The 13,819-nt window shown below is 28.4% G+C and overlaps 1 protein-coding gene across 3 annotated transcripts; it reads right to left on the reverse strand.

The window, feature by feature from the left end:
- Window positions 1-1,402: 1,402 nt before the first annotated feature.
- LOC105252231 (high affinity cAMP-specific and IBMX-insensitive 3',5'-cyclic phosphodiesterase 8) lies at window positions 1,403-13,117 on the reverse strand. Of its 3 annotated transcripts, XM_025409547.1 has the most exons (19): window positions 12,982-13,117; window positions 12,348-12,442; window positions 7,336-7,395; window positions 7,006-7,196; window positions 6,664-6,723; window positions 6,496-6,562; window positions 6,223-6,390; window positions 5,781-5,995; window positions 5,323-5,474; window positions 4,622-4,749; window positions 4,422-4,529; window positions 4,098-4,294; window positions 3,562-3,840; window positions 3,157-3,283; window positions 2,923-3,060; window positions 2,513-2,674; window positions 2,286-2,415; window positions 2,144-2,211; window positions 1,403-1,893 (listed from the first exon to the last, which is right to left on the reverse strand). In XM_025409547.1, the coding sequence occupies exons 1-19, from the start codon at window positions 13,064-13,066 to the stop codon at window positions 1,825-1,827; spliced, it is 2,499 nt and encodes an 832-aa protein (XP_025265332.1). In that variant the 5' UTR covers window positions 13,067-13,117; the 3' UTR covers window positions 1,403-1,824. The 3 variants fall into 3 exon arrangements, with proteins under 3 accessions (XP_025265332.1, XP_025265333.1, XP_025265331.1); XM_025409548.1 differs by lacking the exons at window positions 12,348-12,442; window positions 12,982-13,117 and adding an exon at window positions 10,117-10,836; XM_025409546.1 differs by lacking the exons at window positions 12,348-12,442; window positions 12,982-13,117 and adding an exon at window positions 7,596-7,919.
- Between the last annotated feature and the right edge of the window lie 702 nt (window positions 13,118-13,819).

Consider the following 13,819-nt stretch of genomic DNA (forward strand, 5'->3'; position numbering starts at 1 on the left):
AAAAAAAAGAAAATGTAACACTTACGTGTATGTACTATTAATGCTAAGAGTAATATACTTAGGTATAATGATGTTGCATACTAAACTACTTCGTTACTCCGCGAATTCCATCTACTAGCGGCAAGTGCTAATGAAACAATCTTGAATGTGAACATAGCTCCTGATCCACGTTTCGTCTAAAAATATGCATTCGCATTTATAAGTCACGCAATCAAAAATATCTCGACGATATATCCCAGCTGGATCATCATTATCGAAATATCTCACTGATCAAAAACGAAAGAATTTTCGACTTCAAAACAGATAGTTATCGATGGTAAATTTTGATTTTTTTCAGAAAATTATTTTTATTCAAGTGAGAGACGTCTAAAGACGAAGCGCAAATTCATATAAATTTGACGAAGCACTTGTGGCAAGTGTATCGGGAGGAAACGCGAGTAATCTAATTTTAAGGGTAATTTTTAGCTCTTCGGACGAATCATATTATGTGGCATTATAATAGTAATGATAAGCACACGTAATTAAGTTATTACTTTATCTACTTATACCGTTCGGTACTATTTACCGCGCGATAGTCACTCGATACACACGATCCAACGAACAATAATAATTAATCGATAATTCCGGACAGGAATCTTATATCTTAAGAGATTCTCTCTATCTTTATTCCTGAGACATTGTAAAATGTTTCTTATGTGTCATATGTCAGATAAAAACTCCAAAAAATGACTCGATACTTTGATTGTCTCTTCGTCTAGGGATAAAAACTAAATATTGATACTGGATAAAACGGCCATGATTATTCGTGCGTGTCCCGTAGGGAGTATATTATGATGTAAAGCGTATGTGTATGTACAATATATCAGCATACATAAGAATCTTTATGATGAATGCGATATAGTAATCATCCGTTAGGCCAATGCTTGTAACTCGATGGACTATTGATGTTATTATACCGATTTTCCTCGGTTTGTAACAGCATTAAACAAAATTATTATTTTTAGCAAAAATGTTATGTCAGAGCAGTCTTAGATTGAGAGAGCGAATGCGTATTTTTTGTATTAACAATATAAAATGAAAAATTTGTAATTTTCCCGAAATAACCAAAATCATATATATGATCCATTGATAATGAAATTGCGCGAAATTCCATCTTGGTACGGCTTATATTTACTTTATATCTGATTTTATTTAATTCTGTATTTATGCAGCGTATAGAAATAGGTCCGATTTTTTGGCTAAGAGAGAAACAATAAAGTGGAATCCGACATACATTAGTGTGTGAATCTTCTTTTTAATTTAAATTATACCAGTCCTTCTAAGTAGTTATTGTCGAAGCTTAACACAGATAAAATTAGAGGAAATATTAGGTTTTGATTGAAAAGATCGCAAAGATGCAATATCATTGAAAATTCTTATTTATTTGCTAGCTGCTCCTAGATGTACAATGTAATGACCAGCATGCATCAAACGCAACAAAGATCTTATTCGACGTAACACAGTCGCGGAAGCTATATGCAAAGGTATTTCTTTTCTTATACTATACATATCTTACTAATGTGCTTCATGTATGTTTAAAATAGCGCAAGTGTCATTGAAGAAAATGGAGTTATATATAAATAAGGAAAATGTTAAGGTGAGAGACACGTCTGAGAAATACGGAATTACACATGTTTTCGTAGAAATTATTTGAAAGCGTATAACGTATATGACGTCACTGTTCTATCTTTAAATATGTAAATGCTATACATATGTTTTTTGCGATAATCGTAGCATAAATATAATGAAATGCAAAACAAAACGATGTGCTTTCCATTAAGATGATCACAGTATTTGCATATCGGGATGTTGTTGTAGCTTTTCCACATCCTGCAAAGTAGATATACCCTGTTCCTGTGAAACATACAGTTTAAAATTACATTAGTGAATGAATATAAAATTAAACCAAGCGAAATTAAAAGTATACGATATTAAAATATTAAAATATAATTAGACATTTATCTTCTTTGACTTCTTCAAATTATGAAATGTAATATTACAATAAAAAATTAAGAACACTATTATTATAAAATTTTAAAATAATATTCACTTAATTATTTCAAAGTATTTAAAATAGAGATTAAATTGAAAGTTGATGTCTCACATTATACTCTTTCCACTTCTCGTAGTTGTGTCGCATGTAACCCACCATCTCTGGCATGTCAATAAACACTGTAAAGTAAATAGAAAAATAAACATCATATCTTTTTTAATGAAATCTGTAAAAATAATGAGAAAAAACAAACCATCCCAAGCTTCGATCATATCGTTAATGATATAATCGACGAAACCGATTTGCGATTTTGGTATTGAGCACGTTAATCTATCGAACATCGGCATTACGACTGGCATCTTTAATCTTTTCTCTTCATCAGTCTGAAATTATTTTTCTTTATAATTTATTATAAAAAAAATGTGCATGCAAATAGTAAATTATCTTCTTAAACTCTATCCTTTTTAATTATTAGTGTACCTGACTAAAATATTCTTCGGCGATTCGTCTCGCCCATTCGACGCAACACTTTAATGGCCGCGTTGGATTTGATACGTCTGCGCATTTGATCATCATTCTTTTAACCAATATTACGTTGTCTGGTTGCAATATTACAGACATATCTAGACAATCTGAATAACTCTGTAAAAGATTTTTTTTTTAATTTAATGCCAAGTTGTAATTAATTAGATATTGTTTTCTCTTTTGCATATTTTGAATTATCTACATAATTTAACATTATTTAAAAAGGTAGTAGAAAATAGAAGAAGCGTAGTAATGTTATTTATACAATAAATTTCAATTTCATAGAAATTTGTGGTAATGTATAATAATAATATACACATATATAAAATGGAAATATTGGATAATTTTAACACAAAAATATATACCTCTTGTCCGTCACCGATTCTCGCGCTGCAGACATTCATGAACTTCGCCAGATGTTCGAAATGCTTTGTCATTTCGGTCGCCAGAATCATGTCAATGACATTTTGTCGCAACAGTTTGTATACGTCTTGCTCCAGATTCTAAAGCGGACATTTAATTCAGTATTACATCTTCAGATTATTTTACACATATGCTTGCTTTCAAATTTACGATATAATAGACATTAAGAAACTTGCCTTAAAGATATTTACACTATCGTCGGATAATGACAGTTTAAATGTTAAGGCTGCATGATGTGATTCGAGAACTGACAGATCATTGTAGAGTATTGCCAATCGATTATTGGCGTTGCAAAGAAATTGACTGAAAATAAATTTTAATTCAAGATCCGATCAATATATTTAATATCAAGATTGAAAGTTTTTGACAAATAATAGACGTTAATTAAATTTCCGTTAAGGAACTTTCATACAAAATTTAAGAAAATATAGCTGAAAAAAATTTTAAATAACTTTAAAATATATTATATATAAAATAAAAATAAAAACAAATGGAATATAATAAATATTTAATTATATTATTGGAAACTCTAATTTTTATATTAACATAGTTTTATCTCTCGCTATTAGAAAGTGAATTACCTGGACCGTCCAGGATGATCAATATCGTGTGCAGCTGCGGCGACTAAGGCAGCAACTTCATCTAAAGGCTCCAAAACTTCCTTGAGTCTCTTCGATTGCATGAATCTCGCAGTCGCTTGCAAAACGTCAGCCGCATGCGTTGAATTATGATAGCTATTGTCCGCATTATAGTTATGTTCAATGATGGCTAGCCAATTTTGCAGAGTTCTCTCGTCGCAATTTAATTTCGCGGGCACTTGATACAAATTCATAATTGTCAATCCCAAAAAAACGAGCGGCCTGTAAATTTAAAGAATTATAGCACAATCAATTTTTAAGTAGTATACATAATACATGTACAAAAAAAACATTAAAGTTTTGAAATGGTTTATTAAACAAATACTATAATAGTGAAACGTTAAAATGAAATATTTTTAAAGAGATTGAAATATATCTCATTGTTAGAACACATGTCTCATCAAAAATAATGATTTTTGATGCAAATTAACAATTATAAAACTTACAATATATTGTGAAAAAAATACAAAATTGTTCACCTCTTCTCCGTCAGTACTTCAAGCTTAAATATCTCAAAGCCCCAGTCGAGACTATTATCAAGTATCTCTGCAATTTCTTGCGGCCCCCGGAAATTCTTCATCTGTACACGCGAATTAACCGGACTCGTGATAGCTTTGATAGTGGATAATCTCGCGGAATCTGATGACGACCTTCTAGATTCCCATGCTGTGCGCGGCTGTTAATTAAACAATCAACATCGACAAATCGGAAAAAGTTAGAGAAAAAATCTTGCATGCAAAAATGTGCAATTTACATTTATTACAACATTTACTATACGAAATGAAAAGCAGTAAAATTCTTACAGCAAGTAACGCGCCAACGAGATCCGACGCAACTGGATCACTGTATATCCCTTTATCTTCCTTAAGATGTGGCACGTAAAGTTCCGTCGTCTTTAAGATATTGATTGCCTGAAACGCAGATGGCTTATAACAGTGTGCAACATACATTTAATTGGATTAACGTAATTTGCATGACATATGATCACTAATTAATTACACACTTTATCAATCTGTGCCGCTGTTTCCGGATTAGTATCAGTGACTGCATTTGAAAGTAGCGTAATGACTTTAGTGATAGGAGCTTCTAGTTGCAAGCTATGTAATTTTTGCAAGCTAGATCGTCTGCGGCCTATAACAAAACAATCTTTTATATTAAAAAATCAATTAATACAAAATTATAAAAAATTCTCACATGATATAATATCTGAATTGTTTTTAAGAATGATTATGATTATATGAATTAAAATATATTTTGTAGAAACATCAAGATAATTATATAATATATTAATAAAATATTTGACGGTCCAATAAATCAATGATACAGATTAACGTTAAAACGATAAACATAAACTTCCTTTATCTATTATCTGAAATCTATAATAGATAATTTTTAAATTTCTTAACACTTTTACGACAATGATATGAAATTAACATCAGACGCAAAATAACTTTCTAACATAAAAATTCTATAAAATGAATTATAAAATTGCTAATGACCTAATTTGCATCTCTAAGTATTAATTGTCCTTATATTAAACAATATTATATTACAATATTACAACATTATATTAATAAATTAAGATAATAATCTGTATTCATAAACTAAATGTAACAGTCCGTAATTAAATGATTGATTCTTGTTGTTGATACAGTTGATTAATATGCGTGACATTATTTAATAATTTGCACAAGTATTTTTTACCTTCACCAGATTTTTCCGAAGGTTTCCGCGTATTTGTATACAATACGCTTGGTCTGAACGAAGGATGCGATGGGCTACCAACAGGGCTTATCGATGCTGAGTTGTCCGACAGATACGTAGTATCATATACGTATATATAATGAGTCGGTTTTCTATAGATAGATATAATAATTGATATAAATAATATTGATAAATTAAAATTGAAATTATAATAAATTATAATTGAAATAAATAATAGAATCACTGATATGTGTAAAATAGTAAACAGAGGAGACTTTAATGATAATATTTTATATAATAAATCTTTTATATATTAGTAAAAATTGAAAAAAGATTTATAAATTAAAAGTTATAAATTTAGATGTATGAAACATTTTATCAAAATTAATGCTAAATTAATACTAAACAATAGTATTTTATTAGCGAAAAAGATAATTTGAATTAATACAATAACGTACTTTAACGTAGTACAAAATGGAATTATCCTGCAACTAATCGTAATCATTTGATTGTTTTTCCTTCTGCAATTCATATTTCCTTCGAATTCCCGGCCTTTGCTCAATTGCTGCTCCATCAGAGGAAAATTTTCGTAATAGATTATTTCCGAGAGATTTCTCCCCATCATTTCCTCTGTTTTATATCCTAATAATTTTTCGCTGATTTTATTTAGAAACTAAAAATAATGTGAAATTATAATCTATGTATATATATTTGTATTTAATAAAATTCGAGTTTCGTACAAATAATATATGTAATATTATAATATATAATTTTTTAAAATATATTTAATATATCTTATTTTAAAATATATTTTGAAAGCATATTGTGGATTAAAGAAAAAAAATATATATATTGATAAATTATAGAACGTTACAAATTTCAATTTATTACTCATGATACCTGTATAATGTTTTTATCATTAGTCACATGCACCATATCCCGACATCTATCAAGTGCCAAATACAATGCATGTGCTGCTGAGAGTTGTGTTCTCGGTAATAATGAGCTAGTATATATTCCTACTAATTCGTTTATTAATATACCTTCATGTGAACATTCCATTAGTGCCTAAAATATATAAATATAAAAATAAATTTAAAATATCGAAAAATGTATGTGTCTAAAAATTTTTTACTGTATTTTTCTACAACTTGTATTTATTTAAATGCTTACTCTACTAAAGCCTGTTTCTAACAAGTTTAGTGCCACAATATGGTCTTTCTCATCGAGCATGAAATATCTATAAGAGAAACATGATTAAGTATCTATAAGAAACAAGATTAAATAAAAGAGATCAAATCAAATAAAATAATCTAAGTAAAAGATTGTTGCAAAACTTACGATTTTTTCACGAGTGCTATTATGATAGAATTGTGATAAATCGGACTTGATCTGATTGCTCTGAAATATATTTACGAAATATCTAAATAATCTATTGTTGTGAAAAATAATAAAATTCTTTTCAATAAAATAAATTATTTTATATGCAAATAATACAATGTGTTAAATATCTATTTAAATATTATTTGGACAATTCGATACATTATAGCTTCTTCTTTACATACAAATTTAAATTTTATTCAAAGTTTTTAAAGTTTTATTCCTATTTTTGTATAATTTCTTTTTGTATATATTTTTTGCATACATATTTCTATTATATTATGATAAAACAATTCACCATACCTACAAATAACATCGCCTTCAGCTGCGTGATGTCCTCTATGATCAATAATTACTAATTCGTGAGCACGATTTTGAAAAAGTTCTATCGCTTTGTCCGCATCTTTCGCTATTGACACGCTCCATCCTAATTTTCTTGCAGCAGTAGCGAGTATATCCATTTGTTGATCATCTTTGCTAAAGACTAATAGTATCTGCACAATATAAAAATCATACAATTTAAAAAAAGATTGAAGAAAAAAATATAATTTGCATATTAACGAAAAAGATTTTATAAAATCGATTCTCTTAATACAATTTTATCACAGAAATAAAATATCGAGATATACTTACTTTTACGATACTGGGAACGGTGGTTGTCAATAAATAATTACTGAGATCTTGAGGCCCTTTCTGTAACATAAAATAATTTGCGAAGTTGAGTAATATGTATAATAATATGATGTATAGAAAATGGATAGCTGTGAAGGAAATGATCGGCTATTTTGCCATAATTTGTGTGCATGTTTGCCATGAATGCTTTTATTTAATCGAATCTATTGTAATTAGATTTAATATTAATGCATTAATGTATTAGTGTATTAGATACATACTGGTTTCTCTTTATCCAGATATGTAGATTCAAGTTGTTTGTAAATTTTCGCTCGATGACGCGCGCGTGGACATTTCTCCACATTTCTATCATTTTCATGAAATCGGATTTTAACTTGATCTTTCATTTGTAGTAAATTAATAGATTGATAAAATCGTATTTTGTTATAACCTACATAAATTAAAAACATGTGACGATAATCAAACAACAAAATTGATGTGATAATATCACACACATACATGATTACACACTTCAAACTGATAAAGATCGATTTTGAATTGTTCAATCAGTGGTTTAGATTACTATAGTTTTAACTGTCTTTATCGAAAATATATATATTTTTGTTGCACGTTAAACATATGTAAAATATTTCGTACAATATATGGAAAAAAAATTAATTTACTCTATAATTTATTTAATCTATTATATTTCAAAAGAATTATGAATATTGTAAAAATTAAAAATACCGATAATGTTAAATTCGTACCCTATTATATATTATTAGTTGGGAAGTTAATCCAGCCACTTACATTCTATTTTTGGCTCACTATTTCTTTCGCATATAATCGCACATGATATAAAAAAATTCCGCTATACCATATTCGCTTCTCCTTTTTATTAACGTTATTATGTCGATCTCACTGCAGATGTAGAGCACGGTAAAGTCGATTGTTTGTTCATTTTTTAGTGGCTTATTAGCGAGCGCAATAGAGCAATTACATAGATACATCATACCGCATATTGGCAGCTGATTTATTAATTATTTCATAAAGCATTTATAATCCAGTATAATAAATAAATTAATTAATAAATGTTTTATTTTGAGCATGCATTATCTCACATTTTAACAGTAATTCTTAACTTTATCAAACTACTGCGAGAATCGTATTATATATTACGTTTGAAGGGACAATCATTGTGATACTGATCATCGATCGATACAGAGATTATTCGTTCGATATATCAGTAGCAGAAGTCTATCTACGATAAGGCGTCTGTGTACTGACGTACTGAATTTCTATAATGATAAGAAAAGTGTTAAATAAGACTGCTTCTTACGGAAAAAGCGTTTATAAGCAATATCATAATTTTTATTCTACGTTTTGAACATTATACATACATATACATAATGTGGCACGCGCCTTATCTATTCTGAAACAAAAATTTATCAATTATTTTTTAAAAATTTGTATATGCATTTTTCTCTGCATTTTTCTAACATAAAGAAAAAGTTAAATTTATTTTCAAAAAATATTATATACAAAAAATATTTAATATTGTTCATTGATTTTTTTATAAATTTATATTGCATTTTACTTGTACAATGAATACATATACATGAATATCATAATTTTTCAATTTAATAAATTTTGTCATGTTTAGAAATAATCGTCGACGATTTGTGAACATAGATGACATTACAATTGATTGCTTCTGAATATTATCGTGATTTACACTACGTAGCGCAAAAAATTAGGTAGAAGAATTTTACAGTTTGCCTATACAAACTGCGTATCTTTCTAGACAGTTTAAAGCATCAAGTTCTATTAAACTCTTTTTCGTGCTTCGTGTAGACTATTGCTAATTACAAAAAAAAGTAAATGCTAGGATGAAGAGTATGAGACTCTATCCGTTTTTTTAATTACTGGACGAAGACGAACTAAAGGTAGAAAAGTTGATTTGTGTTTAGGTAGAAAAAAGTTCTGTAACCGAAGAAAATGTCTTGTGATAAAACTGTTAGTCGTGGTTATATTATCGATTCGTCGCAAGTCATTTCAAGGTATTAATCAGGTCTGTTTTCTGTGGAAATGTAACAATAAATAAGTGAGTACATAAATAAGTAGTAAATGAATGACAGTTATATTATCTTATAAAATAAATATATGTAAGAAACCAGGAAAAAAGCAATAGAGATATTGATTTGAGAAAGTAATAAATAAAGAATTTATACCACCTGGAAGTAATGCAAAAAAATTTGCAAAGTGCTCTGTCAACAGATTGTTTTACAAATTACTCGTTTAGCATTTAACTTAGCAAAACGTGTTCGCTTTTGAACCTATAGCATCAAACTTCTTTCAACTTTTCCGAAACATCAAATCTATCGCTCCCACAATTCAATCAGAATAATTGTCGTGCCATCAACTCGTGCGTTTCACTTTACCTGAACTCGATTGCTCGACTATAGAGAGTACATAAGCCCCGAACACACTTGGAAAATAACGATTAACACGAAGGGGAGCGACAATAAAGTGAAGAAAATAAAAGATCAACATCATCGAGAGTTTGAAACTTTTGTTAATCACTTCTTTTTCGGATTCAAAGAAACTATAGCCCGTGTTCATCCAACACAAGAGATCAGAAGCCGTTATTGCTCTCATTGAAAATAACAGAAAATTTATTGCAAAGCGGCTTTACATTTTGAAGACACGCAACGTGCAAGTCACGCCGTTTGCCATTGATTTTTTTGCTTTGCCATTTTTGCTGACACGTGTGACACGAAACCGGTTAGCACCTTCTCTTACCTAGCACTTTTCGGACAGCCCGAAATAAGGACAATCGCGTGCGATACATCCGTATATCTCAAGAATCGCAAGAATCTCGATGGTTTTGACTGCCGTTTCGACTCGGACTGTCTAGAGATACAAGTGTCTATAGACAGTCTATAGACACCTGTCTATAGCCAACGGCTAGATCTTGACTTGTCGAGGAGAAGCAACCGAATGAGAGGAATTGTGCTTACCGCGATTGCGCGTCGCGAATCAATTATTTAACCGGCGCTTATGCTCGCGACTTTGAGAAGCGCGCTCAGCGATTTTCATATTTAATCCGACCGTGAGATAAAGAACTATCGAGTCGATCTAGCATCACCCCTTTCATCCCCGTGAGAAACTTTGCGGTAAACGCCGCGCGAATTATTGAAAGGGCTGGGTCTCTCGATGAAAGGCCGCGTCAGCGAAATACGCAGAAAATGCAATGTATATTTAGAATCGATGCTCGCGTAGTTTTTGTCGTATAAACTCGCGGGGGGGGGAGGGACTTGATTGCAGGTTTTACAACGAAGTCCTATGAGAACGGAGAGGGCTGACGGCGAGGGCCACCCTTCGTTACATTATTCCTCGCTTTTTTTCTTTTCTTTTTTTGTTACGTACCCTTAATCCAATATTCTCTGTAAAGGAAATTCGCTTCCCTTTTCGATCTATTTTTGCGCGCACTTCCGTATAGCTTTTTTTTCTTTTTGCTACAATGTTTCATATAATTTGTTTTCGACTTTTTTTACAAATTTTAATAATACTTTATAGAAATTTAATAATTACAATTCATGATGATAATTGTTGATTAACTTTATGAATAAACAGTATAAAATTAAAGTAAAACAAAAAACTTAAAAATAATTTAGAGTTACAAGAGATATATTTATTTGCAAATTAAAAATAGGAAGTTTAAGCTGACATTTAAAAAGAATATTTAGATGAATGTTTATAATAGAGAAATTATTATATAATGAGACTTTATAATTACTTATTACTACTTATTAATTTTAATAACTATTATTTTTAATCAATTTAATTGTAAATTCTGAATTGTTTATATTTATAGATTTTTTAAACAACAATTACACAACAAATATTTACCAAATATTTAGTTGTAAAACTTAATACTCGGGAAAAAAAGTTTATATTTAATTATATATAATTGTGTAGATATAATTATATCTAATTATATAATTATGTATAATAATCTATTTACTATTATGATATATATAATTATATCAAAAATATTTTAACTTTATATGAAATTACGCAAAAATATCAGAATTATATTAGATTTTCTTTTTCAAGTACAATATAATACTCGGATAAATAAACAAATCTTATTATACATAATTATATATAATTATATATACATTTTTTTTCTGAGTATTTTATAACAATTTTGATATAGCGATTTTACACTATAAATATTTATTACATATATATCTAATTTTTAAAATATTAAACAACGCGCTATAAAACAAAGAAAAATATATAATATTTAGAAAATTTATTTATTAAGTAACTGCGCGCCTCTCTTTCTCTCGCACATTTATTTAACATAATTATATTTTTAAATATGAACGATATTATTTCAAAAATTCAAAAGGAAAAAAACAGGCAATGATCTATCGATACAATAAAAATCAATCTGTTTTTTATTCGCATTCAAAAGCATGCAAAATAACAATGCCTATGCGATTCTTATCTTTGATTATAAATGTGAAGGAGTCTAGATAGCAGGCTTGATTAATAGAAACGTGATAACGCACGTCTACGTCACATGTCGCGTCACGTATCGTTAATATACATTTTCTTGAATCACTTTTCATCGCGTGCTTGCTAATAGATAAAATAAAAGTTTGCTTTTGCGAACAATTCAACAAAATATTAATATTATCTTATCTTTTGTTTTATCAAGAAAACAATCATAGAAAAAATATTCGCAAAATTTATATCTTTAACTAATACTGTAATTTATTATTATTATTATAATTTGAAGATTTATTTTACAGAGAAAATTTAAAAGTTTTGCATATTGCTACATTTATAAATAATTGGCAAAAAGATAAATTGAAAACATTAAAAATAAACTGCTTATTAGTTTGTTTTAATTTCTTTGAATTAAATGAAAGGATAATATATATAATGCACAAATTAATTACATAAAATAAAACAATTTATATTCATATACTACAATAAATGATAATGTTGTAACTTACGAGGGTCAAGTAATCGCCATTTTCATCGTGTGTGATGTCCTCAAAAAATGTTTTTTCATATTTATTATCCACAATGTCAAGCACATCCGTCTTACCTGAAACAACCCCATTGAATATTTATAAATTCAATTATAATTCAATGCTCAGAGGGATGTTTTTCGAATAATCAAAAATTCTCAGCAACAGGTAGATGCTAAACATGACCATAGCTATCGACTCTAGAGCCACGCTTAGTTTCGCATAACTCTGGAAGCGATATTCTATTTCAGTGTATCGAACTTTTTTTTCTTAATTGCGCTCTCAATCTATCAATTAACTTGATTCAGTTGTCAATGCATTAGTAATTATCGTGATGAGGCTCGTTAGGGATGCAGTTGCCTATTCAATACGCATATCTTATGGGGTTTATGGGTCACAGTATCATTAATTGCAATTAAAAGTCAATTGATTCTAATTGGCAAAATGGATTAATTGTTGCTTTAATTATTTTAAAGAAAAATACATTCTATTAATAGACTAACGTATATATAAAGTATAATATATACGTATTATAAAAAAATAATTATATAATGAGCGCACATGTATTTAATACGATCAAAGTCGAGCTCAAAATTAAATATGTTTGTTGACGCACCGAAGAAATGAATTGGAAATAATTCATCCTCCAAGCTGTCTTCGTTCTCGCTTGGAAAAAAATATTTATTCGGCGGCGATGCCATATGAATTATGTTTTCGGCCTTTCAATCATTGAGTTACACAGAGTTACGTGACTTCATACTGCATGAAATTGAATTTTTTCGCATTTGTTCTCATCACTTGCTTTGTGTTATTATTTATCACGTCATTAAATTTTTACTATGTAAAATTTATCTTCTATCAAATCATTAAAATGCCTACAATAATTAAATAAGTTTTATTTCATTTTATGTCCATAATAAAGTTCAATTATTTCAAATCTCGATAGATGTATTACTAAATATTTTTATCATAAATTTTATATTATTAATTACACAAACACACAAAACTAAGTTTTTTTAATAATATAAATAAAAAATATACTATTAATATTATTGCGAATAACTTCCTGCAAATTAATATTGTATTTATAAATATTTTGCAATTCTGCTTATTAATTTAATGATATTCTCTTTTATTAATAAAAATTTTAAATTATTTAATTTGTAAGAATATAATAGAATATATATAATAAAGAAGTTGGAATTATAAATTTGTGATAATTCGTTGAATATAAACTTGGATTGTTAAACTTCGATAGTATTAAAAAAAAGTTATAAACTTATAAAACCATACAAAGATTGAATTTGTTTTTCTGTACTTTATAAATAATAAAATAAAAATTATTAAATTCTCTAGAATTAAAATGTAAATGCATACTTCGTATTGATAAGATTATTATGAAAATATTTATTTTAATAAAATATTATAAATCACGTGTGCCAAATAACAATATA

This window comes from Camponotus floridanus, unplaced genomic scaffold (genome assembly GCF_003227725.1).
Source record: "Camponotus floridanus strain SB8 unplaced genomic scaffold, Cflo_v7.5 scaffold27, whole genome shotgun sequence".
In the NCBI taxonomy this organism is placed as follows: Eukaryota; Metazoa; Arthropoda; class Insecta; order Hymenoptera; family Formicidae; genus Camponotus; species Camponotus floridanus.

What these genes read in the sequence shown, in the direction of transcription:
- LOC105252231 (XM_025409546.1), bottom strand. Translation starts at nt 7,835, where the DNA reads ATGTATGTGTGTGATATTATCACATCAATTTTGTTGTTTGATTATCGT. An exon ending in TCGTTGGCGCGTTACTTGCT is followed by an intron (nt 4,295 to 4,421) that starts GTAAGAATTTTA and finishes TTTAATTAACAG; the next exon opens with CCGCGCACAGCATGGGAATC. An exon ending in GATCATCCTGGACGGTCCAG is followed by an intron (nt 3,284 to 3,561) that starts GTAATTCACTTT and finishes ATTTATTTTCAG; the next exon opens with TCAATTTCTTTGCAACGCCA.